This window comes from Chlorella variabilis, assembly GCF_000147415.1.
Source record: "Chlorella variabilis unplaced genomic scaffold CHLNCscaffold_24, whole genome shotgun sequence".
Classification (NCBI taxonomy): domain Eukaryota; kingdom Viridiplantae; phylum Chlorophyta; class Trebouxiophyceae; order Chlorellales; family Chlorellaceae; genus Chlorella; species Chlorella variabilis.
The window spans coordinates 3,392-30,120 of record NW_005435064.1 but is presented as its reverse complement, the minus strand read 5'-3'; the positions used below and the strand labels follow the sequence as shown (position 1 = coordinate 30,120).

The window sequence follows — 26,729 nt, the reverse complement described above, 5'->3', positions numbered from 1 at the left end:
AGGGGGGGGGGGGCTCACGCGCAGGAAGGGCAAGGAGGCCCCGCCCCCTGCCCCGCTCCCATGGCAGCCAGCAGCCAGAGAGGCGCACCCGCCAGCAGCGCAGCACCGCCGAGCCCACAGCCTGTGCCGCCATCACCCCCGTCCCCAACACCCCGCCTCTGCCCGCCTCCCCCCACGGTGCCCCTGGCCACCGCCCCGCGGCTCGCTGACCTGCGTGGAGCCGTAGCCGGCGTCGAAGCTGCCCACCTTGGGCCCCGTCTGCCCAAACACCGCGTTGTCGGCGGCGACGGTGAGGTCGCACATCATGTGCAGGATGTGGCCCCCGCCCACAGCATACCCAGCCACCTGCGCCACCACCGGCTTGGGCAGCCGCCGGATCTGCGGCGCAGCGAGGTGGTGGTGGTGGTTTTTGGGGGGTGGTCAGGCAGCAGGCGGAGGGGGCGGTGGAGGCATGTGAGGGAGAGCGCTTGTGTGGTTGTGCCTTGATGCGAGGCAGGATGTGTATGGAGGCAGGGTGTGCATGGGCTCGGTCGGGGACACCGCCCCGCGAGCCCATGCCCCCGCCGCCAACCTGCATCTGCAGATCCAGCACGTTGAGGCGCGGGATGCCGTCCGCGCCCACGTAGCCTCCCGCGCCTCGCACGCTCTGGTCGCCGCCGCTGCAGAAGGCCAGCGGGCCCTCCCCCGTCAGGATCACCACCCCCACCGCCGGGTCCTCCCTTGCATCGGCAAAGCACAGCGACATCTCCATCACTGCACGGCACAGGCAGGGTGGATGGCTACAGCGAGGTGTGCGGAACCAGCCAAGGGTGCAGAGGCTTGCAGCATGGCGACAACGCGCCATGATGCCAGCCGCCAGGCTGTTGCGGCGAGGCTGCCGCACCCGTGCGTGGGGTGAATGCATTGCGCTTCTCGGGGCGGTTGATGGTGACCTGCGCAAGACAGCGCAGGCATAACGGTTGCAGGCGGTGGTGCGCATGGAGATAGATGAGCAGTGCTCATTGAGCACTGCCGCAAGGCTTCGACCGCCAGCGCCGAGCGGTGTACCTTGGCAATCCCCTCCCCCACGGCCTTCTCGTAGCGCACTTCTCGCAGCTCCTCCTTTGCCACCGTGTCTATGCGCCTCCACTGGGCGGGAGCCCGCGAAACCTCGCCGTGCACTCGGGCATAGCTGCTGGGCCGTCCTGTGGCCGAGGCGTAGCTGGTGCTGGCGCCATCAGAGCCGGCGCTGTGCCCGCTACAGCCGCACTGGCTGCAGGAAAGCGGCTGCAGCTCCACCTCCCCCACATGCCGTTCCTCACATGCCGCTTGGAGGTGCTGGGACAGCACACCAACCCTGCGAGAAACAGAGTCCATCATGGCAGTGTATCACACGCAGCAGAGCGGGCCGGGCGATCGCCGCAAGGCAACTGGGTAGGCCACCTCATCCGCCAGGCGGGAGGGCGCCGGGACCTGCAGTCCACCATCAGGCCGGGCCCGACAGGCCCCCATCCACACCTGCGCCGCACTTTACATCATGAGGACTGTTTGTACATTGGATGGCAGGGCGCGTATGCACATTGAGGCCCAGGGCGGTTTCAAAGAGCAGCGTCAGCGGCTGGTGGGAAGAATGGTGACTCAAAATGCTCGAACAAGGCACAAGATAAGCGTGGGTCAGGTGGACAGAAGTTGAGCCGAGAAAGGGAGCAAGCAGCAGGGGGGTGCTATCGAGTCAAACTGGCAATGTGCACGGATGACAAAACAGGGGCGGCGGGAGCAGAGCCGCGATGGAGCATGGGTGAGGGCTGGGTTCTGAGCCGGCAGCTACAAAAAAACAGGTGCTCGTAGAAACAACAACATGCCCATCCGCGCCGTGAGGCAGGGCGCGAGGAGGGGCAGCAGAAGCAGGCAGGGCTGCGCAGCGGGGCCGCCGTGCGCCGCCCATCACTCAAAGGCCATTCCGTTGCAGGCGGTCACCCAGGCCGACACATCGGCCGACGCCTCCAGCTGCAGCTCCGCGCCCGCCGCCACAAAGTAGACGTCGCCCCGCTTAAGGAGGCGCGACTGCTCGCCGCTGCGCACGTGCATCGCGCCCTGCTGCACCAGCATGAGCAGCGGGCCCGCGGGCGGCGGCAGCGCCTCGCGGGAGCCGGCGGGCGGCGTGTAGCGCCAGATCTCAAACTCCCTGCAGGCGCGTGGCGGGCAGAGCATATGCAGGGGTCGAGGGTGGCCCAGGCAGGCAGGCAGGCAGGGTGCAGCCACGAGCAGCAGCAGCAGCATCCCCACCAGCACGCGCGGCGGCGGCGGCTGGCGCCGTGCGCGCGCACCTGAAGGGCGGGCGGTAGCAGGCCAGGTGTGGCGAGGCCGCCGACTTGGCGCCCTCCATCACCTCGGGCACCCCCTGCCGGTACGTCAGCGACTCGCACAGCGTCTCCACATCCCGCAGCTTGGGGGTCAGCCCCGCGCGGATCACGTTGTCTGCGCACAGGGCAGCGGCAGGCGCGGCGCGGCGTGAGCGGCGCGGCAGCTGCGCGGCCCTGGCTGCGCCAGCGGCGCAACGACTTCAAAGGCAGGGCGGGGCCCGCAGACGGGGGCCGGCGCTGCGCAGGGGGCGGCGAGGAGGGACGCCGCGGCGCGGCGGCAGGAGGGAGAACAGCGGCGCACCCCACCTGACGTGGCCATGCACTCCACAATCTCTCCCGAGATGTATGCGTGGGGCTCGTTGGCGGGCAGCGCCACCGCCTGGCCCGGGCGCAGGCGCAGGTGGTTGAGGAACCAGGAGGCCAGCACGCCGACGTCCCCGGGGTACTGCCGCTGCAGGCGCAGCGTCAGCTGCTCCCGCGCGCTGAGCTGGCGCCCCGCTGCCGCCTCGCGCTCCAGCCGCGAGCACAGCGCGCGCACGCACTCCGCCGCCCGCTCGGCGGGGCAGGCCATGACGGCGTGGAAGGCCGCCTTGAGCGCCTGCCGCCGCTGCGCGCCGCAGGGGGCGGCAGCCGCCAGCGCGGCGACGCGCGCCTCGCCGCAGCAGGCCGCCAGCTCGGGCACGGCGCGCAGCGCCGCCACCAGCTCCTCGTGCGGCACAAAGCTGCACAGCGCCTCAAACTCGCTCAGCGCCAGCGCCATCTCCGGCTTGTGGTTGGCGTCCTTGTACACCTGGGCAGGCGGGAGGAGGGGCGGGCGGGGCGGGCAGGGGCGGCGTGAGTTGCGAGGGCAGATGGGCTGGGTGGGGGCGCATGCATGCGACCACCCTGCTTTCTGCCCAGCGAATCGACGCGGGCGCAGCTGCGAAACGCCCCACGGCTGTGCCCTCGTCACAGGAAGGCACAGACACACGTCCCGTGCCGCGCCCCGCCCACCTCTGGCCTTGCCGCGTGCAGCCGCTCCGCCAGCGCCTTGTCGGGGTGTGACTGGATGGAGAGGGCGGTGCCCACGGAGAGCACCTTGAAGAGGAAGGGCAGGTCGCAGCCAAACCGCGGCAGCGCGGCGCCCAGCAGCTCGGGCCGGTCGCGCAGCAGCGCCAGCAGCGGCTGCCCCGCGTAGCCGTTGTCTGCCAGCAGGGAGGGCGCCGCGGGGTGGGTGCCCATCCTGAGGGGAGAGGGGAGGGTGCGCGTGTGGAAGTGGGGCACTTTGGCGGCGGGCAGGTTGGAGCGGCGGCACGCCGCGCCACACAGCTCTCGTCCCGGCCACGGCCCGGCCCCTGGCTCACCACAGCTCGGCATAGGGCTTGGACTCGTCCACTTGCCGCCCAGATGCAGCCACCAGCTGTGCCACCTGCAGCAAGGGAGGCGAGCGGGAGCGGGTCGGTGCCCGCGCCGCATGTGCCGCCGCTGGCAGCAGCCCTCGGCACCAGCCCTGCGCCCGCGCTGCTGTCCTGGAGAGCAGCTCTCTTACCTCCGAATCCTCGTGGTGGCGCCCCCAGGCATAGTTTTGAGCGCTGCAAGCCAGTCGGTGCAGCGCGCTCCGCGACCTGGTGAGGCTCTCTGTCGCCGTTCCAGCCATTGTTCCGATTGTTCAATGGCTGCGGCAGCAGAACAGCGCTGTCGGGCGAGCCCACAGGCCCCAGCGCCCGCGAACAAAATTTGGCAGCGGGCGCCTCCTCGGGGAGGGAGCTGGCTGCTCTTGAAAAGGTGGAAACAAGGCGATGCAGGGAGGCAATGAGCAGGGGCAGCGGGAGGTCTGTGCCTGCTGTACCTCCCTTGTGCGCCCATGCAATCGGTCGGAACGCTCTCTGACTGAAAGCCTGTGGCCGGCGCCCCTGGCGCCCAGTCACGCATACCTGCCCGCTACGCACACCCTACAGGCATGTTTGGAGGCGGCAGGGCGTGGGGGGCAGCCAGCCAGGCCTCTCAGTTTTGCTGGGATGCGCCCTGGGCCTCGTCTCAGGCTCCTCCACCATCTGCAGCTGAGCCCGTGGGGCGTGGGGCGTGGGCGCAGCCCGGTTTGCGCCTCCCCCTGGAGCCGCAGACGCGGTCAGGTGCGGCGGCGCTTGCACAGCGGGTGGCCGCCAGCGGCGGGGCCGACCCGTTTGCTTTTGACGACAGCCCAGCATCAGGCAGCATGCAGCCAGCCCCCGTAGCCATGCCAGGCTTGGCGGGAGGGGGCTGGCGTGGGCGGGCCGACAGCTTCCTGCTAGGCAGCTCGGCCCCACTGGGGCAGCAGCATGGCAGGCAGCAGCAGCAGCAGCACCATGGAGGGGAGGCCGCCGCCACATGCAAGCCCGCAGTGCCGCCAGCCCCCGCCGCCAAGCCCCCTGCTGCCACAATGGCGGGTGCGGTGGCAGCCCACCTCCGTACCACCATGGCAGCCGCGGCCGCCGCTCCTCCCGCCGCGCCTGCCGCCGCCGCGCCTGCCACCGTCTCTCTCTCGCTCGAGCGCTACCTCGAGTTCTGGCAGCTCCTGACCAAGGGCAGCGGGCGAGTGCAGCCGCTGTCTGGGCTGGAGCAGACGATGCTCAAGGCCGCAGACTTGAAGCAGGCGAGGGCATGCCGGCCAGCACTGATGGTTGCACCCCTTGCAGCCTGCACCTGTGGGTGTGCCCAGTGCTGACTGGGCAGCACCCAGCATTCGCTTTGTTTCTGTCCTACCGCGCCTGCTGCCGCCACCCCGCGCCGCAGGTGCTTCTGGTCAACGGCCTCAATGCAGGCAGCCGCCCAAAGAAGGAACTGATGGACAGGCTGGGCCAGATGGCGCTCATCAACCCGGTGTGCGCGCCGCCCTCGGGTGCCGGCGCCGGCACCCAGGAAGGCACCGCCGAGCGCGGCGGCGCGGCGCCAGAGCCAGCAGCTGCGGGTGCCCAGGTGGCGCTGGATCGGGGCGCCCTGGCCAGCCTGGGCAGCCTGGGGTGGGTGGCGCCCGCTGCGCTGCTCCCGCAGGCGGGCGCGTGCGGCGGCGCCTGCTGCGCCCTGCCCCCGGTGCGCATCTTCCCTCCCGAGGCAGCGCAGGTGCCAGCCCCCGCAGCGAATGGCGCGGCAGAGGCCGCACGCGCCCCTGCCCGCCACTCCCAGCCGCACCAGCTGCTGCCTTACGGTGGTGGCACCCAGCCCTTGGTGCCCGCCAGGTCAGCGCAGCAGCCCGCCGACAGCGACGTCACTGTGGCCTCGCTGGGCCCGCCCGCCTTCCAGCACAACGCCGTGCAGTGCAGCCCGGCGGTGGCGCAGCAGCAGCAGCAGCAGCAGCAGGCGTGCAGGGTGGGAGCCGCGGCGCAGCGCCCTGCAGGCGCCGCATCGGCAGCGCCGGCGCCCGAGGTCGGCGTGGCTGGCGGCGCCGGCAGCGAGGCGCCGGAGCAGGAGGAGGGGCAGGAGGGGGAGGCGGCACTGCCTGGCGCACCAGAGTGGCTGGCGCGGGGCGTTGCGCGGGTGGCGGAGCGCTCGCAGGGCAGCAGCGATGCCGTGCCGGCTGCGCAGCTGCAGGGGCGCAGGTGGGGCCTGGCGCCGGGCGCTGTGGTGCCGCGGCACTGCTGGGCAGCCGGGCAGGAAGCTATGGCATGTCTCTCTCCTGATCCATAGTACGCAATGGCCCTCCCGCCCCCTGCTCACGACCTCCGCCTCGCCTCCTCCGCCCATGCCTGTGGGTACGCCGGCCACCAGGGTGTGCTTTGTGCTGCTGGAGGACTTTGACCAGGATGACCTGCTGGGTGTGACAGACACGCTGGAGGCGGGGGTGCAGGAGGGGCAGTGAGTGGCGGCGCCGCGCTCGTGTGCTGCGGCCGCGCGGGCCGTGGCCGTGGCTGCCAGCAGCATGGGTTTAGGGTGTGGTTTAGGGTTTTAGGGTGCTGACATTGGCGTGCTGACAGTGGCTCGGCGGTGGCGATGACCATCGGCCAGTCGCTCAGGCAGCCAGCCCGGTGATGGGTGGTGGTGCCGGGCGGGTGCCTGGTGCTCTCCCCGACTTCTGCCGCTAGGCCATGCACCCCCGCCCCGCCCCGCCGCGCCCGGCTTGCAGGGTGGTGGACCCCGTGGGCGTGGATCACGACGAGGACTGCCCGCCTGGCTGCCGCCAGCGCCACGCCTTCCACTACGTGCGGGTGCGGGCCAGCCGGTCCACGGCGCCGCTGGCGCGCAGGGCGGGGCGGCGCCTGGACCTCGTGGTGGACCTGCAGGCGGCGCTCAGGTGCGTGGCCCTGGGGGCGGCGCCGGGCCCGCGCGCTTTGTCGGCAGCTGATGCTTTGCCTCTGTGGACCGAGCGCCAAAGAGCTTCAGAACAGCTCCGTTCAGCGCCGCCTCAGCCTGCCCGCTACCCTCCAGCGTGTGTGTGTCTGGCTGTGTGCAGCTGCGCGCACTGCTGCCTCCTTGATGCTGTGTGATGCGATGTGATGCAGGCGGCCCGAGCTGGAGTGCCTGCTGGGGATGGGGGATGCGGAGCTGCAGGATGCCTGGGTGCTGCTGGAGCCGAGGCAGGAGGATGAGGGCGAGGCGGAGGCGGAGGCACAGGAGCAGGGCCCCGCCAGCACAAGAGGAGCAGCCCACATGCAGGCACCTGGCAGCACAGCAGCCGGCAAGCCCCCGCTGGCAAAGCGGGCGGCAGCAGGAGCCGCACAGGGCGCGCGTGGGATTGGCGATGGAGGGTGGCGCACCAAGCGTGGTGGACAGGCGGCACCCGTGGCAGCCGCCCCCGCCCCCAAGCGGCAGCAGACGGCGGTGCAAGCGTAGCATGCCAGGCAGCGAGGGGGACTGGCTTGCACATTAGAATTCAGGGCCACAAGGCATTCCAGCATGCAAGTACAAGAAGCAGGGAAACAAGGGGCACAGATGAGCGAGGCAGGCCATGGTGTGAGCGGCAGGACTCAGATGCAAGAACAGACTGAATGAATGGTTTTTTTTGGCTGGTGGCAATTAGGTGATGGGGCGTAGGTTCCAGCAGCTGCGCGTGGCTTTCTGGAGTGCCACCTGTTAATCAAGAGTGTGTGTGTGTGGTGTCTGTCAGTCACGGAGGCTCCAGGGCCAGCAGGCAGGCTGCTGGCTAGTACTCGGCTGCGCGGCGGGCTCGCCCCGGCTCCGGCGCCTCTTCGTCATCTGTCAGATACTCCTCCAGCAGCTTGCTCTTCTTGCGCTGGCGCTGCGGCCGCGCCGAGCCGCTGCTCTGCCGGCTGGCCTGCAGGCAGAAGCGAGCGACGGTGCAGCAGCTTCAACCAACCAAGGGCGGTGCGCCACCCCCTGCATCTGCCTTCGCTTGGTGGCAGGGTGCTGCGTGCCTGCAAAGCACACCAGCAGCTGAATGCAGGCGGGCATGCCCCGTACCTTGTGCTTCCAAGACTGCCAGTCCTCGTCGTCATCCTCTTCCTCTTCCTCCTCCTCATCCTCCTCCACCTCCTCATCCTCCTCCACCTGCGGCGCCTGCTGCTGCTTGCGCCGGCCCCCTCCGCCGCCCTTTCGCCGCTGCGGCTGGGGCTGCCCGTCTGCCGCCGCCGCCGCCGCTGTGGCGCTGGCCATGAGCACCTGTGGGTCAAACTGCACCTGCGCCGGGTTGAACCCCGTGCCTGCCCCCGCCGTCGCCAGGGCAGAGGACAGGTTGTACACAGCAGACATGTCGGGCACAGCAGCCTGCGGGAGGGCGGCCAGGCATGGCAGCAAGAGGGAAAAGAGTTGGGGTTTGTGCAGCTGGGGTTGCCTGCAGACAGGTTTGGCAAGGTGCGACATGTTCTGCCAAGCAAGGGCAAGCCAGCAGCTGCTGCAGGGATACTGCACAGGCAGCCTATGAGGGCTCTGCGGCTCTCACCGTCAATTGCATGTTCAAAGCCTGCAAGCAGTGGCAGAGTGTGTTGAACGGAAAGCTCAGCAAATTAGGTGCCCGAGAAAAGCAATGAATGCGAGCTCCTGCAGGTGCCAAGCCCCATGAACCTGAAAATGAAGGCCATCACTTACCATATTTACAAGAGGCTGGAAGGTCAGCGCCAGCTGCGGGTTGCCATTCGGATTGGACAGGTGCTGCGTGATTTGCATGATCAGCGTGGTGATGGCGGGCCTGCAGGGGCAGTGGGCACGCTCCGTGCCCATTGCTGCTACAGTGCAGGGAAAACACACACTCTGCAAGGCCCCAGACGGTGCACAGAGGCGTGCCGCCCGTCGGCAGCACCCACCGCCCGCCCGCCGCCATCACTGTTGGGTCATGGCGGCGGGTGCGGCGTGCTTCCGCACTGCATCGGCCCTCCCACTCCGGGGCCAGCGCGTGGCGCTCACATGAGGTTGGGCTGGCCCGCAGGCACGGCCGAGTAGTCCACAAGCTGCGGGATGTCCAGGGTTGCGAGCTGCCCCAGGTCCATGGCAGCCGCCTGGGCAGCAGCAGCCGCCGCAGCAGCCGCTGCAGCCTGCTCCTCCAGGGTGCCCGCCTCCAGCTGCTGCTGGGGCTCCTCTTCCACCTGAGGCTGCTCCTGAGGCTGATCCATGCCTGCGAATGAAGGCAAGGCTAACCGCGAAGGGCGAAAACTCTCCAGCTGTGCTGACCGGGCATGCAGGAAAGCCCCAAATGGGCCCCAAAATTGGAGCTGCCCGGTCTCCTACTGGACCCGACACCGCCTTCAGCAGCTTGTGGGCTGCCGGCAGTGCGTTGAGTTGGTCCACTCCAGTTGCCAGACATGGCGACGGGCGCCACCCTCAAGGACCTGGCACCCGAAGAGAAGCAAAAGGTGGCGCGGCTTATACTGCAGGTGGCGGAGAAGGAGCGGGCGCTGAAGGCGGCAGAGGCAGTGGCGGCAGAGGCGTCGGCGGCAGTCAAGTCGGCAACCCAACTGGGGCAGCAGAATCTGGAGCTGGCGCGCGAGAACACCAGGTGGGTGCAGGCATGGCTCTACCAATGCAACCTCTGCCCCAACCATCAAGCACGCCTGCCGCCCACTTGTGTGTCCGCAGCCTTCGCGCCAAGCTGTCGCATGCCTTCGATCTGCTGCGCACTTACCAGCACAAGTGCCGGGTGCTGGATGCCACCGTGCAAGTCACCAGCTCGCGCCCCGCCTCACCCGGGTGCCAGACGCCGGCAGCAGCAGCGGCGGCGGGCGGCTGGGGCGGCATAGGCGTGGATGCGCAGCAGCTGGCTGGCTGCCTCAGCCTTCTCGAGAGCAGTCGAGATGGCAGCATGCCTGTCGCCCCAGTCTGTGCTGCTGGGCAGCGCAGCAGCGACACCGAGGCAGCAGCGGGCTACGCCAGCAGCAGGCAGCTGAGCCCAGTGGAGGAGGGGCCCTGGGAGGGCGCTTCTCCTGCAGGGCACTCCCAGGCCTTGCCCTCTTCAGCAGGCAGTGTGCAGCAGCCGCAGCTGCTCCCGGCAGCAACCCAGTCGGCAGCACAGCGACCAGCCCCTGCCAGCCCAGCGCCACCCAGCGCCGCCGGCGTGGCCACCAGGTGTGCGGCCGTGCCCCCAGACAGCGCCCAGGTGGCGCCGCACCCGCTGCCGCAGCTGGAGGCCCTGAAGATGCTGGCGCAGGCGCTGCTGGAGGCGCAGGCTGAGGTGGCAGCCAAGCAGCAGCAGCAGGCAGTAGAGGCCGCTGGGCTGCTGCCGGCCCTGCGGCTGCCCCGCGGTGCGCTTGTGTTTGATGCATGCCTGGGCCCGTATGGCGGCTACCTGATCGCGCCGCCGCCACCCGACAGCCAGTGTGCTGGCAGCGATGGCAGCGTTGATGGCGGCAGAACCATCAGCAGCGGCAGCACTCAGCCCAGTAAGTCTCAGGCACCTGAGCGCGTGCCTCTGGCGGCTGTGCCGCAACACGCAGCCGAGCGCAACGACAGCAGCCCCACCAGGTGCCAGAGCTTGGCATCCCCAGGACGCCCTGGCAGCAGCAGCGGGCGTGGCGGCCGTGAGCTGGTGATTGATGACTGCCTGATGGACCTGCTGAGAGATGTGGAGAGCATGGCCCCTCAGCAGCGCAGCGGCAGCGGCCGCGCGGTGCCTGGCCTGCAACCCGCCAGCTACGGCACACTGCTGCCTGCGGTGCAGGCTGAAGCATCCTCACTATATGAAGAGAATGACCTGTTATGTACGCTTGATCTGATCGCTCAGGTCTAATGTAACTCGCTGCTCAGCGGATGCTGGCAACAACGCCGGCAGGCGGGCGCCTAGTTGGCGCTGACGGATGCCTTGCCTATTCGTTGCGCCTGGCTGTTACCTGCTCTGCCCGCTTTCTTGGCATCCAGCGCCGTCTGGCGCCATCAAAGCCATGCTGCCGCACCAGCAATATGGCTCGCCTGGCTTTCCCGGTCAGCCGCCTCAATACCCGCCGCAGCAGCCTCACCAGTACTACCAACATCAGGGACACCCGCAGGCTTGGCCCCAGCAACACGGTTACCAGCCGCCGCCTGGGGCGTGGCAGCAGCCTAGCGGCTGGCAGCAACCAGGATATGCCAATCAGCAGCAACCGATGCAGCAGCACATGCAGCACCAGCCGCCGGCACTGGCGCACGCGCCGCACCCACCGCTGCCAGAGGTGCCGCCGCCTCTGCCCCCAGCGGACCAGCTGCCAGGGGCCGCAGGCTTCGAGGCTCTGCCGCCTTTGCCACCCGGGCTGCCGCCGCTCCCGGCCGGGCCCCCACCGCAGCAGCCCCAGCCGCAACTAATGCAAGTACAGCAGCCGCCGCTGCCACCGCAGCCTTTCCATCCCTATCAGCAGCAGGCAGCTGCGCAGCCTTACCCTCAGCAGCCGGCGCAGTACATGCAGCAGCAGCAGCAGCAGCAGCAGCAGCAGCAGCAGCTAGTGGCAACCCCATACCCACTGCAACAGCCCATTGGCGGGCTACCTGGGCAGCAGCAGCAGCACCAGCCGATGCCGCCGCAGCCGCAGGTGCAGCAGCCGCAGCACCTGCAGCAGCATGGCATGGCAGGGTGGCCTCAGCAGTATGCCGCCTCACATTACCCTGCTGGCCACCAGCCGCAGCCGCCATACGGTTACCAGCAGCAGCAACAGCAGCAGCAGCAGCAGCAGCCAGGCGTGGCGCCCGGCCAGGGCGGCGGCTGGGGCTTTGGGCAGCAGCAGCAGCAGCAGCCAGGCGTGGCGCCCGGCCAGGGCGGCGGCTGGGGCTTTGGGCAGCAGCAGCAACAGCCGCCGCCGCCGCAGCAGCACCCGCCTGTACCCGCGGCCCCGCAGCACCAGCCCGGCATGCAGCCATACGCTGCTGCCCCCGGGGCGCCCCCCGCCCCCGCGGCACCCAGCGCCGCCCCCCGCCCCGCCGCGGCGCAGCCGCTGCCGCAGCTGCGTGCCGACGCGCTGAGCCTGCTGCAGCCGGGGCCGGCGCGGGAGCGGCGGCCGCGGCGCCTGGCGGTGCTGCTTCGCGGGCTGCCGGGCAGCGGAAAGAGCCACGTGGCGCGGCTGATTCGGGAGCGGGAGGTGGCGGCTGGCGGGGAGGCGCCCCGCATCCTTTCCTTAGACGACTACTTTATGACGGTAGGTGGGCAGGCGGCTGGCTGGCCTGCTGGGCGGGGCTGGGCTGGGCGCCCGCCCAAGCAAGCAGCCTGGGGGTGGGTGGCTGGGCTGGGCTGCCGTGGTGGCGTCCCGCCGGCCCCTGGCTGAGCGCCGCTGCCTGGCACGGTGCAGGAGGTGGAGCGCGAGGTGGAGGAGGGGGAGGAGGGGGGGCGGCGGGGGCGCAAGCGCAGGGTGGAGGTGCTGGAGTATCGCTACGAGCCCGAGATGGAGGGTGGGTGGGGGCCCGCCTGGCTGCTTGCCCCGCCGCCGCCTGCCCGCCTGCCTGCTCCTGCCTGCTCCTCCCTGCCTGCCCGACGGGCGGGAGGGGCGCGGCAGTGGCCTGCCTGCCAGCGAGAAACCCCTGCTGCGGGATGCACGGCGGGATTGGCCCGCCGCCTGCGGGCCGCACCTCACCGCCGCGCGCTCGCGCCTGCCGCTCCTGACGCCGCTCCTCCCTCCGCCCTTCCCGCCGCAGCCGCCTACCAGCGCAGCCTGCTCAAGGCGTTCCAGCGGGCGTTGGAGGAGGCTCGCTTCCGCTTCATCGTGGTGGACGCGCCCGCCATCAAGGCACGCGCCGCCTGCCGCCCCCTTTGCCCTGTTCACCAACCATACCCTACCTGGCTGCTCCTGCCTTCGGGCGGGACGGTTGGATGTACTGCTGCCCTCGCATCGGCACGCGCGGCATCCTCTGGCCAAGCACGGGGGGCGCCCGTTTTTAGCTCCCCCATTGCGCTCCCCCGCCGCTCCCTGCTGCTGCTGCCCTGCTGCTGCTGCTGCTGCCCTGTCCTCAGCGCCGCCTCCACTCCTCCCCTCCCGTGCCCCTCCCTCAGGTGGCCGACTTCAAAGACTTCTGGTCGGCGGGGCAGGCGGCTGGGTACGAGGTGTATGTGGCGCAGCCGCCAGAGGCAGACCCCCAGGTGGGGCCCTGGGTTGGAGGGTGCAGGGCAGGCGGGGCAGGCGTGTGGGGCGGGCCGGGGCGGCAGTGTGCCCCGCAGGCGGGCAGGCTGGCGCCCCTGCTGGCACCCCTGCGCGGCGCCGGTGTGCCTCTGTGCGGGCCGCGCAGTGCCCCCTTCTCAGCCCTCCCTTGCCCTCCTTCCCCTCTGGCTGCCCCGCCTGCAGGTCTGCTATGCACGCTGTGGTCACGGGCGCAGCAAGGAGGATGTGTACCGCCTGTCTGCTGAGTGGGAGGCCACGCCTGCGGTCTACACGCTGCTGCTGCTGGATGGGCTGCTGGGGAGGGGCGGCGGCGTCGCCTCTGGCGCCATTGCCGAGGTGGAGATGGGGCAGGAGGATGAGGACGGCGCCGCGCCGAGCGGCGGCGGCAGCGATGGCGAGGAGGAGGAGGGGGAGGGGGCGGCGGCGGCGGCGGGAGATGGCCGGCCCGCGGCCGCCAGCCGCTGGGCTGCGCTGGAGGATGGGGGCGAGGGAGAGGTGCGGCAGCAGGCGGCGGCGCGCAGGAAGAAGCAGCGCAGCGGCCAGGGGGCGGGCGGGCTGGCGGTGGACGACTGGCGCGAGCTGCTGGGCGCCAACGGCGGCGCCGCCGCCGGCCCCCGCGGCATCCTGAGCAGGGGCGGGGGCAGCGCCCGCAAGAAGCGCGTGCGCTGGCCGGACGAGGTGGGCCCCCCCCACCCCACCCTGCCGCCTGCCGGCCCAGCTGTGTGTGAGGATCGCCCGTGGGCCTGGCGGCAACAACAACAGCAACCGGCAGGGCGCCCACGCGCCCCCCTGCTCCTGCGGCCCCTGCAGGAGTGGGCAGGCGGCGAGGCGGAGGCGGAGGAGGAGCAGGGGTTCCGCATCGGCGGCTCCACCGCCGGCACCCCTGCCAAGGCTGGGCTGGAGGTGGTGCACGTGCTGCACGGCCTGGGCCCTCCGTCGGAGCTGGAGGACGGCGGCGCGGGCGTGGCGCCGCACCCCGGCGGCGGCGGGCCGCGGGCGCAGGGCGGCTTTGCGGCGGCGGCGCGGGCGGAGCACCAGACAGAGGCCGGCCTCTTCCGCCGCCTGCTGCTCAGCCGGGGCGCGCCGGGCTGAGCGGCTCCCTGCAGGGCCGATCGACGGGGGTGGGGAGTGCCCGCGGTATGCCACGCGCACGGCGCCGTGCGCAGTGCAGGGCATTCACATCGCCAGCGTACCGCCCTCCTCTGCACGTGCTGTGTCGCACATTCGTGTCCCCTGGTGCCGGCCCTCTTGCCTGCGCGCCTGCTTGGGCTGCTGTGCTGCCAGCCTGCCGGTGGTTGCCTGGTGGCCAGGCGCGTAGGCAGCGGGGTGTTGGCTGCGGTCGGCCTGCTGCCGCCTCCGCGGTAACACTTGGGGGTGGCTGGCGCCCAACAGGTGAGCCGCCAGCCCTGCATGACGGCGGGGGGTGACGCCTCCGTGTGCTGCTCCTGCAAGCTGCCCGCTGTGCTGCTGGCTCTGGGGTTCGGTGGGTGGAGGGTGTCCCGTGATGCCTGCATCCCACCTGCACCTGCGCACCCCTGCAGGCACGCTTGACCAGCGGCTGCGCCATGCCCAGCCCCTGAGCGTTTGCTTGCAATTCATTTCATGTGCATTTCCTGACCTGTTTTCCATGCAGTTTTTCATTCGAATTGTTTGTTTTGCTGCTTGTTCTGTAAACCAGCTGGTACAACCCTCAGCACGCCGCAACAGTAGCACGGGCGCCGCCCCGCCCCGCGGGGGAGCAAGCAACGAGGCGCCGGCGCCCGTGGTGTGCGGCCCGTTCTGCTCTGCATGCAGCTCTGAGTGTTTCGCTTCCCATCAAGCACTCAGTGCTGCATCAAGCACACCAACCGAGGCGTATGGTGGGTCCTGCTCCTGGCGCCCTGAATGTGCTGACTGGGCATCGAGGGTTCCCCGGCCTCCCCAACAAGTTGTTTCATTGCTTTCAAATCTACTCTCCCCATCTCCAGGCCAGGAGGCGTGCCGGACCACTCCTGCACCCCACCCCAAACCAAACCACCTCCACTTCCACCTCCGACACGCCCTTGTGCCACAAAATGTTGTCTTCAGAGGCCAGGCTCATTGCCAGGGTGAGTTTCTGGTTGGGGCCGCCGTTCCGCTGGCGGTTCCGGTGCCGGCACACAGCAGTGTCGGCGCTCTCTGTTTCTGTCTCGCGAGGTCGCTTCCTAGCCAGCGAGCGCAACTCCCGACAGCCGCCGCCGCTTCCCGGCCACCTGGGTGCCACCGCACCACCCGGCCTGCCACCCTCCCCGCCTCCTGCCTCGCTCCTCCGCCCAGCCAACCTCCCAACCACTCTCGCCGCTTTCCGGCCCCACTTGTTGCAGTATTTCGGCGGCGCCGTCAAGCAGGCTTCGCAAGCTACGTCGAGGGGCAACGCCGCCGCCGCCGCTCCTGTAGTCGCCGGCGCCATGGCGGCCTCGCGCCAGCCCGCCAACACCAGCATGGAAGCAGGCGGCTCGGTTGCCTCCAGGTAAGGCGCTTGCGGACTGTTGGCAGCGCAGGGCCCTGCAGCTGAGCAGCGGCACCCTGCGGGATGGTCGTCCGCTGTCTTATGCTCGTCTGCTTGCACCCTGCGCTCCTCCCATCGCCCGCAGGCCTGGATCTACCGGCTTCCACATGACTGCCGCCACCCCAGCCGGCAACACCCCACGCCTGAGCTTTGCCGCCTCTGCCTACTAACGGCCCCGGTGTTGCCGATGTCAACCCCTTGACGTGCGGTGCAGCACACTGCAGCCCACCCACCTGCTGTGACCCCCTCAACCTACTGAGTGCCGCCAGCCCTTCTCAGCCAGACGTGTGTTACTGTCCTTGTCGAGCGCAGCCAGCCAAACCTTTCTTGTTTCTATGTGGATTGCCTGCTTGAGCGTGTGAGTGTGTGTGAGTGAGTGTTACGTTGGGCCTCCGCGGCACCCTTATGCCTGGTGCCTGAGCGCCCGCGTGCTTCTGTCCCTGCCCGCTTGAGTGGCGTTTTGACCCCTCTGCCAGCCACCAGCGGCTTATTTTCCAGCTTTTTGCCCAGTGATACCGCCTTCATCCCATCGTGAGCCACTGATCAACCCAATCCTGCGTTGAGCGCGCGAGCCAGCCTGCCCTGCTTGCATGATTTTTTTCCACGTGCCCCTCCTCATTTTATACACGCAACAAGCCGCATTTCTCCATTCCTTTCGACAGCCCTTCTAAACCCCTTCACCGCCCAGTGCGCCCCACTTCCTTCATTCTCCCGTTGTATAGCTCTCACAGACTGTCAAGCTCTCTTCATTGGAAACAGTATCAAACGCAGTCAGGGGGTCGACACAATCATCACACACTGTCATTTGCGGCGGCTGGCATGGTGCTTGCTGTGGCGGTTGTGGTGCTGCACCTGTTTGTGGTGCGCCTTCTGCTGCTGCTGCTGCTCTTGCTGGGTCCGCGGCGGGGTCCAGTGGAGCGCCGTGTCAAGGATGCTCTCTCCGTGGTGCAGCAGCACAGTGATGTGCCCCTCGTTGGGCAGCAACGTCAGCCGGCTGCCGGGCATCTCGTCGGCCCACCTGCGCAGGAGCAAGAGCGGCAGCAGTGGCGCCTGTAGCTGTGCCTCCTGGCCTCCCTCCTCCCCTTCTGTAATCCAGCCCGCTCACCACTGTGCATGCTTCACCGGCACCGACAGATCGTCCTCCCCTTGCCAGATCATCACCCTGCGAGCAAGGCGGGAGGTCGGCAGGCAGGGCTGCCAGCATTCGCATGTGTGTGTGCGCTCAACTGCCGTGCTGTGGCCGTCAGGCCCTGCCACAGCCACGGTAGCATGGCGTGCACCTATGCCCCTGCTCCGCTGTGGCTGGCAGGACGAGCTGGCACCTGCTGCCCTGCGCTGCCCTGTGCTGCCCACATGCGCTGTCCACCCCCCGCCACTCACTTGCACTTGATCCTGGAGAAGTCGATATTCCACTTGCCGCCCAGCACGCGCACATCCTGCGCCATCCCGCGAGCCCCGCGGCAATAGGCATGCTGCAGGCAGCGCCCAAACGCGTCGCGCACGCGCTCGTCGCTCCGCAGCACCTCGCCATCCACTGCCGCCATGCCCTCTGGCGCGTGGTCCAGCAGGGTTTGGGTGTGCTTCTGCGCCGATGCGGCGGGGAGGGCACGCGCGCAGGGCAGGAGCAGCTGGAGCGAGGGGCAAAGCCACAACCATCCCGTGATGAAGATGAAAAGACGCTCCAGGCAAGCCTACACCCCGACAGCCTCCTCCGGCAAGTCCTGCGATGCGCTGGGAAGGCCCTCGTCACCCGCCCACCTTTGCCATGTAGGCCATGACTGCGTGCAGCGTCCAGAGGCCGCCCATGGGCGGCAGCCGCACCAGGCTGAACTGCAGCAAGTCGGCGCCGCGCATGGCGCGCAGCAGCGGCAGGTTGGACCAGTCGGTGGGGCCCACGGCGCTGATGAGCACCAGCGACTCGACATGCTCTGGGAACAGGGAGGCGTAGGAAGCCGCGTACGGGCCGCCGCCTGCGGTGCGCCAGGCCAGCGGGCGGCGGCAGGGAGGAGCCAAGGTGTGGGTGGGAGTGCGGCGAGGGGTTGGAGCTCCGGCTGCCACAGCCGTGCATGCATGCCAGGCCCGCTGGCTGCCGCCGGCGGCACACTCCCCTCACCCCGCTGGCGCAGCCAGCCGACAGGCCGCACCTGACGTCCCAACCAGCACGATGTGCTTCATCTTGAGGTGGCCAGCAAGCTGGTGCGCATCCTCGGCCGCCGTCTGCAGCGCCCGGAACTTCTTGAAGTCGGACAGGCCAATGCCGGCCCTGTCCATGCTCACGACGGCCAGCCCCAGCTTCCTGCCCGCCCCGTCCAACGCCTCCGCCTCCATCTGCGTGCGGCGGCGTGCGGCGGGGCGGTGAGCAGGCAGACGCAAGGGGCACCTGTGCCGGCATGCGCTGCAGCCTGTGCGGCTGCAACGAATGCGAGACACATGACACAAACACAGACCAAGAGAAGCTTGCTGGCCACCCGCCACTCACACCCGCCCGCCACCCGCCGGTCAGGACAGGCTGGGGCACCCTGCCCCCCAGGTCCACTGCTGTACACGTGCGACCTGGCCTTGTTCACGGCCCTCCGAAACCACCCCGCCTCCTGCGCACACTGCAAGATGGAACGCCGTGGAAGTAGAGCACGGCACGATGGAAGGGCTGCAGCTGCGCTCCAAGCACTCTGAAGGCCAGCGCTCTGCCGTCCTGCAACTTGAAGGTCTGCAATGCCTCATCGGGCATAGGGCCGGAGGCCATAGCGGAGCACGGGTCTCCCCTGCTCGGAAACCAGCAGACGGTCGCAGGGATAAATGCTGATTTTGAAACGGCGATGCCTGGGCTGAGTGGTGGCCAAGTGGCAGGCGCTGGCGCCACGTCGACAATTGTCCCGCAGTATTACTCGTTGCAGGTCCATCTGAACGCGCCATTCCAATTAACATATTGCCCATTAGCCTCTTTCCTCCAAACACCCCCTGAGAGAGCCGTTTCCCGCTTGCAATAATTGCTGGGTAATTAGTGGAGCCGTCTGAGGCGGTCAGCGGGCCGCCTCGCTCACTCCGACACCATCGCATGGGCGGAGAGCCAGCCGACTCCCAGCCCCCGTTCCCGCTGCTTCAGAGCGACTCAGACGTCATAGAGGCTGGGCTCCGCCCGCTGATCGAGCCTCTCCTCGCCCCCAAGCCCAGCCCTGATCACCGACTCTGCCGGAACTGCTTCGCCTGGCTCGCCCCAAGGGGCATTGCACCACACGCCAACAGCCGGGCCTGCAGCACCAGCAGAGTCACCTTCTTGGAGCGGTGCAGGTGACGGCTTGCCGCCGCCGCCGCCGCCACCCCTGCTGCCGCCTGTCCATGCTTTCGCCTTCTCTTGGCTGGCATGCCCTGCCGTCTCATCGTGCCAAGCGTGTTGCGTGCCGCAGGCTGGCGCAACAGCAGGCGCTACAAGTCGTGTCTGCGGCAATGACTCAGCCAGCAGGCAGCGTTGGTGGGCCGGCAGGCGGCGGCGGCGGGCGCCCCGCGCGCCAAAACGCGGGAAACCGACTGCCAGACATGCTGCGTCGCAGGGACGATCAGCAGCAGCAGGATCAGCAGCTTCACGAGGCGCCGCTGCTGCTGCTGCAGCAGCAATGCGTGCACGCGTGGGAGGTATCCCAACTTCAGGGTGCTGCCTCCTCGCCAACGGATGAGATTGACTCAGCCGCCGGCCTGAGCGACTCTGGGCCAGAGGTGGAGCTTCTGTCAGAGGAGGAGCGTGACATGCAGCAGTGGGCCGCCACCCTCGCCGTATGCACCCACCGTCTTGCGCGACATGCCCAGCTGCTTCAGGCCCCTGCAGATGGAGGACCTGTCCACAGCAACGCCAGTCTGGGCGTACAGTTGGTCAGCAAACTCGTCTAGAGTTGCACGTCAGCACCAGGTTTGCCAACGCTGACAGCTCCGTGGTGCCCAGCGCCCTGCTGCTGTACACCATATTCTTGCGCGCTTTCCGGCGGATCTCATCTACTGTCAGGCCGGCCTCCCAGGCCTTGATGATGGTGTTGATCCAGCCCGCCGACACCCGCAGGCGGCGGGCCAGCGCCAGCTGGGTGTGCCGCTCCTCCAGGCCGACCTTGGAGTCGCAGTGGATGAGCACCACTTTGGCCACCAGATCTCGGGAGTATGGGGCAGGCATGGCGGGCGCAGGGAGCGAGGATGGCTGAGCGGCAGCAAGGGCGACGGCAGTGCCCCACCCTGCCGCCAGCACCAGACAATACAGCAACCTCCCCGACATGAAATACGACGGAGAAATGGGCCAAGGAGGCCGGAATTCAGCGAGAGGGGAGCGTGCTGGGCTGTGCTGGGCCCCTGCATGGGCTCCCCCCAGCGATGAGCCATTTCGCCCTGGGAGTGGCTCAAAATGCTCGGCTAATTGTGCCTGAGAGTCAGGAGCAGCACCAGGCCCGCGCACTGATCCTGTGGAAACTGCCGCCCAATTGGTGATAGGTTAATTGGAATGGCCTACCTGCGTTCAGATGGACCTGCAACGAGTAATAAATGGTCCCCTCCATCCACCCTTTTCAATCTTTGCACCACTGCCGCTCAGCTTTACAACGTTGATCACCAGCCAGCAACGGCTGGGCCAGGGCGGGTGGCAGCGGAAGTGCTATGGGGAGAGCAGGGAGTGGGGTAGTTTGGAGCGGAAGAGGAGCGTTCTGAGGCGGTGGTGCTGTACAACAGGGTGGAGCAGCGAGGGAGCAGCGAGGAGCAGCGAGGGAGGCGCTGCGTTCTAGACGCTGCCAGCCCTCAACAAACTATACAGCGTGTGAAAATCTAGCGGGCCGTACTGGCAAGTATCCACAGAGTATCTGCCGGCGCCGGAAAAAGAGCAGGGGAGCAGGGCACAGGTGCTGGGGGGCCGCGCCGTGTAGCTGGCGCTATGCAAGTGGGCTGGCTGGCACCCTGCAGCTGGCGATGACCGCCTGCTGGGGGCGTGGCCGGGCCTGCCGCGGCTGCCGGGCGGTGTAGTGGGGCGCGGGTCGCATCGGTCGGGTGCGGTGCCCAGCGGGGCGCCCCCCTCACGGCTTCTCCACATCGTCGTGCTTCTCGTGCTCGTCCTTCTCCACCCCCAGCAGCTGCGCCACGAGGCAGGAGACCACGATGAGGCCGGCGCCCACCCAGCCGCTGGTGCCCCACCGCTCCCCCAGCATGATGTACGCCAGCGAGGCGCCAAACACCGGCTCCAGCGTGTAAATGATGGCGGCCTCGGTGGAGCTCACATCCTGCGGGGTGGGGTGGCGGCGGGGGCGGCGGCGGCGGCAGGGCAGCAGGGTGAGCACGGGCCTGCCAGGCGCCGGGCGCGCGCCCACGAGAGCCTGTGCCACAAGGTGGGCACACTGTCGGGCACGGCACTCGTGCACCGGGGGGCAAGTGGCGCGAGGGCGGGCGCCTGCCGGCCCCTGGCGCCGCACCTGCAGCGCCACAATCTCTGCTATGAGGCCGCCGTTTGTGACGCCCACCCCCATGTAAATGATGCCCGCCCACGGCAGCCTGCACCAGCAGCGCAGGCGCAGGTAAGCAGGCAGGCATGGCCAGGCTGGGTATACCGTGGGGCCTCCCGCTCGTCCCCACCAGCAGACAAGAATGCAAGCCCCTGGCAGGCGAGCTGCGCTGCCTGCCGGCCGCCGCCCCTGCCGGTCGGCTGCCCACTCACGTCGTCTGCCCCAGCAGCCTCGTCGCCTCCCCAGGGTTGGCTAGGAAGTGCAGGGTGGCCTGCGGGTGTGCGGCTGCGGTAGAGGCCAGACTGATGGCTGCAATCATCATCACAGACACAGACAGCATGGGGATGGCCTGCTTGGCGCCCAGCTGCTTGCTCCAGTACTCAGCACGGTATATCTGAGGGCAGGTGGGTGGGACGGGCGGGCCAGTTTGAGGGGCGCGAGGGCGGTGCCCCGGAAGAGCACAGCCGGAAGAGCAGCAGGTGGCACTGCAGGTGCTGGCAAGGCTGTGGCAGCACGACGGCAGGAGGGCGCGCCAAGCAGTTCAGGGAGCCACAGGCAGCGCTGGCGCGGCATGTGTGGACGTGGTGGGCTCGGGCGCAACCAGGGATGCCAGGCATCTGGCCACCCCGTGCAGCCGGCATGCACACCAAGGCAGCAGCACTTCCAAACAGCGGGCGGCGTCACCTGCGCGCCAAACAGCACCGCCGACATGAAGCTCCAGAAGTCGCCCCAGCTGGCGGGCGCGCCGCTGTCCTCCAGCAGGCTGATGCCCACCAGCGCCGCCAGCACCGCGCCCCAGGTGCTGCGCTTGAGCTTGGCGGTGCCAAACATGCCCGCCATCAGCGGCACCACCACCACGGTGAAGCCCGACAGGAAGGCGCCGCGCGAGGCGTCCGCCGTCAGCATGCCGATGCTCTGGGTGAGGTAGCCGCCCGCGGCCCACGCCCCAATCTCCACCCCCGCCTTGACCACGCGCTCCTCGCGCAGCGCGTTGCGCACAAAGGGGCTGAACACGGCGGCGGCGATGATGAAGCGGATGGAGGAGAAGACAAAGGGGTCCACGTTCTCCTGGGACTCCTTGAGCACCACAAAGGCCGAGGCGCAGGCCAGGCAGACCTGCGGGAGGCATGGCAGGTGCAGCGTGTGTGCTGAGACCGCGGCGGCGACTTGGGCGAGGGCTGGTGGCGCGGGGCCCGAGGGGTGGCAGGCAGCGCCACGACCCCTGCCGGGCAACTCCATGCCCCCCTCTGCCCCCACGGCTACCCTTCCTGCCTGCCACTCCCCCGCAAGGCCCCAGCCACATACCCTGGGCAGGGCGGTGTGCGTGGGCAGCAGGGGCGGCACCGCGCCGGCACCCGCGGCCCGCCTGCCCCGATGACCGCTGCTGGCTCACCAGATTTAGCAGTATGAGGCCCCTGAGCCGCGGTGTGACGTTGAGGGGCACCAGTACGCGCCAAGGGAAGAAGCTGTGTTGCTTCAAGCGATGCCCCACCGTGCGCTCTACCTTCTCCAGCCCATTCTCCCCGCCTTTCTTCAGGCCGTTCATCTCAATGATGCGCACAAAGGCGCCCGCCTCGGCGTCCCCCAGTTTTGGGCTGGTGGACAGCTCCAAATGCCGCTGTTTTGCGGCCACCATGGCGCCCAGACTCTTCAGCAGGGCCCAAGGGGCATGCTAGGGCACCCGCCCGGCCGATGACGGCCGCAGCCAAGGCCGGAAGGGCTAAACAGCCGCTGCCCCCAACAAACGGCTGCAACGCGGCGAGAGCGGCTGATCTGCAGACACAGTAAAGTATGCTGGACAGGGAGGCGAAAAGGACGGGAATCTCAATCATTCGGGCCTCCTGTGGGCCGCTGGAGCATTTGTACCGCCATTGTACGACTGAACGAAAAATTGACTTTGAAGGGCAGGGAGGCCACAGGATCGATTGCCATGGCCCTTGGAATCTATTTGAAGCGCAAGATCACAGCCAGAGGGGCCGAGGAATGCTGTCTGCCTGGTGCTTAATAGAGCTGTGGCGGCGCCCGGCGGTCTGCGCTCAAACGGGTATTGCTGGCACATGTGTGGACGCCTTCTCATTGCTCTTCGAGGCAGTGATCCACAGCAATACAACTAATGCGCAATTTGCGTCAAGAACAATAATACCAGAACAACACTTTTGCATCCGGCTCCCTGCCGCCCTCCGCTCCGACTCGGCAATCCAGCTAGGCCCCCAGTGCGCCTACCACCTCTGGGCTGTCCACAAAGTGATCAGTGATCATACGGCTGCTGAGGCGCATGCGCCGCACCGCGGGGTGCGTGCAGCTCACGAGCGCCAAGCCGTCGCACTGGCCCTCGGCGCAGCTGCTCGGCAAGCCCTCGCCGCCCTCGCCGCCCTCGCGGCCGTCCCCGCCAGACTTACGGAAGAGCAGGACCACCTGGCCGGGCACGTGGGCGTTGTAGGGGCGCTCGAATCCAGCGCTGCCCAAGCTCACCAGGGCGCCGTCGCCATCCCCAGCCTCCTCCACCTCCCCCGCCTCATCCTTTGCCTGCTGCAGGCCGCCGCCGGCCTCGCCGCCGCTGCCCAGGCCCAGCAACGGCACCAGATGCTGCGCCACCGAGAGCCCCAGCTTGGAGCTGCCCGCGTCGGCCGTGGTCTGCTCCGCCGCCGAGCGCCAGTCAAAGGCTGCCAGCTCCTCCAGCAGCCCCGCGAAGCTGCGGATGCACAGCCGCGGCACCAGGTCGTCGGCATGCACCAGGCTGGTCACCACATCTGGCAGAGGAGGGAGGGGCAGCGGGAATGGGGGAGGGCAGGGTGGGGCAGGGTGGGGAAGGGTGGGCTCGTGGTGTGGCATGGCGCAGGAGGCGAGCCATGCGCGCATGGCTAGGCGGGAGCCAGCGCACCCCCCCCCCCACACACACACACCCGAGCAGCCCTGCGCCAGCTCCAGGTCCATGCAGGCGGGCGTCTCGTACGCCCAGCACCGCAGCCGGTCAGCGCCCAGCCCTCGGTTGCGCAGGTACACAGCCAGCAGCGAGGCCACGCCTGCGGGCAGGCGAGCCGGAAGGTGGGGAGGCAGGCAGCGCGGGAGGCAGGCAGCCCCGGGGTTCGAGTGCTGGCCTGCTGCGTGGCCACCAGGCCCAGGCATGCACGGCGGCAGCAGCCCCCCACCCAGCCAGCCCGGCCGCCAGCCTGCCCAGCCCACCTGCGCCGAGACTGTGGCCGACCAGCGTGACCCGCAGGCCCTGGGCATACAGCGGGCGCAGCAGCGGCCCAAACTTGGCGCCCAGGAAGAGCGCGGCGCGGCCCATGCCGCTGTGGCAGTGGCCCGACAGGCGGCGGCGCTGCCGCGCCTGCGCCTGCTCCGCCTCGTCGCTGGCAATCAGCACCTGCTCGTGGCAGTCGCCCTCCAGCGCCTGGTCAAAAGCCTCCCCTGCAGCCACAGCCACAGCGCCGCGGCCGCTGAGGCGCCGCAGCTGCGGAATCTGCCCGCAGGCGGCAGCGGCAGCCCGCCGCCGCGCGCCTGTGGCAGCAGGCGATGCCGCCATCCACTCCTGCCCCCTCCTGCCCCTCACCCGTGGCCAGCAGGTCGAGGAAAGCATCCTCGGGGCTGAAGGTGCCCCGAATCACCAGCATCACCTCCTGCTCCCCCTCGCTGCACCGCAAGCGGCGGCGGCGGCAGGCAGGCGCGCATGTGTGTGCAGAGCTGCGCAACCATGCAGCAGTGCAGGTGCAAGGGCGGCCCCGGCTGCTGCTATGCTACGCCCGCTGCTCCCGCCCCCAGGCGTGCCTGATGCACAGGAAGAAGGCGGGGCAGCCGCTGGAGATGTCGGCGGTGTGGCTGGCGCACAGCAGGGTGAAGCCCTGGCTGGACAGCTGGTTGGCCAGGCCCTCATCTGGCGGCGGGAGGGCGGGAGGGTGGGAGGGCAGGGCAGGGCAGGGCAGGGCAGGGCAGATCAGGGGGAGCGGGGTGGGTGTGCTGCAGCAAGGCAGGCGCAGGGGGCATGCACGGTCCCTTGCAGGGCGGCACGGCAGGCGCAGGGGGCAGCCAGGCAGGCCGCGCACCGGTGTCGTAGTCGTACGGCAGGCAGGCCACGCCCCGGTACCGCGCCACCTGCTCCAGCAGGCCGCGCGGCACCGGCGCCACGCCCTCCGCCGCGGCGGCGGCCGCGTCGTCGGCGCCGTCGGCGGGCGTGCCGGCGGCGGCTGCTGCCTGGGCATCATCCAGCATGGGTCGGTCGTCAGAGGAGAGGTAGAAGTAGTAGAGGCGCATGGCCAGCTCGCTTGGGGCCAAGGCAGGCTGGCTGAGCAGCTGCTGGATGGCCGGGTTGTCCTGCTTCACCCTGCAGGCGGGTTGTGGGGCCAGGGGTGGGCGAGGGAACACGCAGGGAGGGCGAGGGAATGCAGAGGGCCGAGCGCGGCTGCCGCGGCGGCCAGGGAGGCAGGCGCGCGGCTGCCGTCGCCTGCGGCGGCCCCACGGAACTGCCCCCGCCCCCACACACACCTGTTGGCGGTGATGGCCAGCTGGCGCAGGATGTGCCAGGCGCCGGAAATTGGGAGCCGCCGTCTGCGGAGGCGGGCGGCTCCCAGTCCCAGATGCTGTCCAGCGCCTGGTCGTGCCCCGCTGGCACGCCCGCATGGCTCATCGACTGCGCCGCCGTGGTGCAGGGGGCGGGCGGGCGTGGGCAGGCATGGCGCCGAGTGCAATCATTGCAAGGGATTCAGTGAGCAGAGGTGGTGTGGAGGGGCGGGCATGGCGGCGTGAGGTGCTGGCATGCAGGGCGGGATTGGCGGCCTCCAGCTGCGGTCCGCAGGCTGGCTGCCCCGCTCACCAGCAGGAGGCGCTGGAACCCGCGCAGCGTGCCGGCGGCCACCAGAGTGCCCGTCGCCACCCGGAACGGCAGCCGGATGCCGGCCGTCCAGGCGAATGCCGTCAGCTCTGCTGCAGCCACCAGCGCTGCGGCGGGCTTGCTGAAGACAAAGGCGATGCCTTCGACTGGGGAGAGGAAGGAGGGGCAGAGGGTGGCAAGGGTTGGGGTGAAAGGGATGGGGAGAAACAAACGGTGGGGAGGGGAAGGGTGGGTGGCGTGTTGGCTGCGGAGTGGGCGGCGGCGGGATGCAGCGGCGGCAGGAAGGCAGCCAGCCGGATAGCGTGACACGTACCGTATGCATAGGTCAGTCGCGCGCTTACTGCAGCAACCCCTCCTGCGGTCCAGGCCGCCAGAGCCGCCATTCTGTCACTCTCCCCCGCTGGAGTTGGCTGCTCGGAGAGCTCAGCAATCCAGGAGCCGGCGGCACCTTGAGTTTGGTTGCATGCGATCTTGCAGCCATTTCATGATTTCAGGCACAGCACGTGAAGCGCCGGCGCCTGTGACAAAATGCCTGCCGAAGCTTCATTTTGCCCTGCATTCGTCTTGCAGAGTGCCTTACATCAGAGTGGCTTCCACTGAAGTCTAAAATAGTGCGGAGCGCCCAGAACTGAACTGATGCTATTGCATGTTTAATCGCTACACCGGCATGTTCCAGGTGGGGTGAAGTGCGCCCACAGGAGCCGACTCATTAATACTCGCTCAGGTGTTTGGTGTAGACATCCCGTAACTTAAAGGGTCGACCACTGCGCACTCCTGGAATGCTGCAGCATCTGGCGACGGAAGCAACCGGCGCCGGGGGTCCTTCACGCCGCGGGCTTGTCCTTGAACAGGACGACATTGCAGGGCGCATTCCTCAAGACATAGTCGGAGACTGCACCAGCACCGGCAGGCAAAGAGCAGTTTCTCTCAGGCTGGATGTGGGGATGCAGGCTGGCCACCCACACAAAGATGAGAGGATGCAGGCTGGCCCCCACCCCCCAACCCCCCTCACGCACCGGACCCCACGCCCAGCAGCCCCATGATGGCCTTCTTGCTCAGGCCCAGGCCACGGCTGCCCATGACCAGAGACTCGCAGCCGCAGGCCTCGGCGTGGCT

The 26,729-nt window shown here is 68.9% G+C and overlaps 8 protein-coding genes across 8 annotated transcripts in view; 2 read left to right on the top strand and 6 right to left on the bottom strand.

The window, feature by feature from the left end:
- Positions 1–1,466, bottom strand: part of CHLNCDRAFT_139232 (hypothetical protein) — a gene marked incomplete at both ends in the record, with an annotated part of 2,279 nt that extends 813 nt beyond the window's left edge. The window contains 5 exons of the mRNA XM_005844079.1: positions 211–378; positions 572–753; positions 884–932; positions 1,048–1,252; positions 1,453–1,466. Coding sequence (XP_005844141.1) covers positions 211–378; positions 572–753; positions 884–932; positions 1,048–1,252; positions 1,453–1,466 — 618 coding nt within the window. The remainder of the gene's footprint in view (positions 1–210; positions 379–571; positions 754–883; positions 933–1,047; positions 1,253–1,452) is intronic.
- A 457-nt stretch (positions 1,467–1,923) lies between these two features.
- On the bottom strand, positions 1,924–3,978 carry CHLNCDRAFT_139231 (hypothetical protein; the record flags this gene model as incomplete). The annotated part of the gene is made up of 6 exons (XM_005844078.1): positions 1,924–2,164; positions 2,307–2,457; positions 2,649–3,132; positions 3,336–3,564; positions 3,686–3,750; positions 3,871–3,978. The coding sequence occupies 6 exons, from the start codon at positions 3,976–3,978 to the stop codon at positions 1,924–1,926; spliced, it is 1,278 nt and encodes a 425-aa protein (XP_005844140.1).
- A 798-nt stretch (positions 3,979–4,776) lies between these two features.
- CHLNCDRAFT_58964 (hypothetical protein) lies at positions 4,777–7,209 on the top strand (the record flags this gene model as incomplete). Its single annotated transcript, XM_005844161.1, has 5 exons — positions 4,777–4,980; positions 5,094–5,896; positions 6,066–6,152; positions 6,421–6,588; positions 6,797–7,209. 5 exons carry the CDS (start codon positions 4,777–4,779, stop codon positions 7,125–7,127), a joined length of 1,593 nt encoding a protein of 530 aa, XP_005844223.1. The 3' UTR covers positions 7,128–7,209.
- A 1,840-nt stretch (positions 7,210–9,049) lies between these two features.
- CHLNCDRAFT_58963 (hypothetical protein) lies at positions 9,050–14,481 on the top strand (the record flags this gene model as incomplete). Its single annotated transcript, XM_005844160.1, has 8 exons — positions 9,050–9,243; positions 9,324–10,350; positions 11,336–11,842; positions 11,993–12,092; positions 12,336–12,457; positions 12,691–12,777; positions 12,980–13,474; positions 13,607–14,481. 8 exons carry the CDS (start codon positions 9,050–9,052, stop codon positions 13,886–13,888), a joined length of 2,814 nt encoding a protein of 937 aa, XP_005844222.1. The 3' UTR covers positions 13,889–14,481.
- A 1,643-nt stretch (positions 14,482–16,124) lies between these two features.
- Positions 16,125–18,066, bottom strand: CHLNCDRAFT_139226 (hypothetical protein; the record flags this gene model as incomplete). Its single annotated transcript, XM_005844077.1, has 6 exons — positions 16,125–16,341; positions 16,429–16,485; positions 16,704–16,906; positions 17,082–17,293; positions 17,468–17,651; positions 17,923–18,066. 6 exons carry the CDS (start codon positions 18,064–18,066, stop codon positions 16,125–16,127), a joined length of 1,017 nt encoding a protein of 338 aa, XP_005844139.1.
- Positions 18,067–20,362: 2,296 nt separating this feature from the next.
- On the bottom strand, positions 20,363–22,421 carry CHLNCDRAFT_139224 (hypothetical protein; the record flags this gene model as incomplete). Its single annotated transcript, XM_005844076.1, has 5 exons — positions 20,363–20,566; positions 20,756–20,834; positions 20,998–21,179; positions 21,470–21,901; positions 22,179–22,421. 5 exons carry the CDS (start codon positions 22,419–22,421, stop codon positions 20,363–20,365), a joined length of 1,140 nt encoding a protein of 379 aa, XP_005844138.1.
- A 566-nt stretch (positions 22,422–22,987) lies between these two features.
- On the bottom strand, positions 22,988–25,996 carry CHLNCDRAFT_139223 (hypothetical protein; the record flags this gene model as incomplete). Its single annotated transcript, XM_005844075.1, has 9 exons — positions 22,988–23,535; positions 23,689–23,808; positions 23,969–24,196; positions 24,339–24,418; positions 24,563–24,659; positions 24,829–25,106; positions 25,264–25,412; positions 25,596–25,759; positions 25,927–25,996. The coding sequence occupies 9 exons, from the start codon at positions 25,994–25,996 to the stop codon at positions 22,988–22,990; spliced, it is 1,734 nt and encodes a 577-aa protein (XP_005844137.1).
- Positions 25,997–26,437: 441 nt separating this feature from the next.
- Positions 26,438–26,729, bottom strand: part of CHLNCDRAFT_54617 (hypothetical protein) — a gene marked incomplete at both ends in the record, with an annotated part of 3,683 nt that continues 3,391 nt past the window's right edge. The window contains 2 exons of the mRNA XM_005844074.1: positions 26,438–26,505; positions 26,630–26,717. Of these exons, the coding sequence (XP_005844136.1) occupies positions 26,438–26,505; positions 26,630–26,717 (156 nt within the window). The remainder of the gene's footprint in view (positions 26,506–26,629; positions 26,718–26,729) is intronic.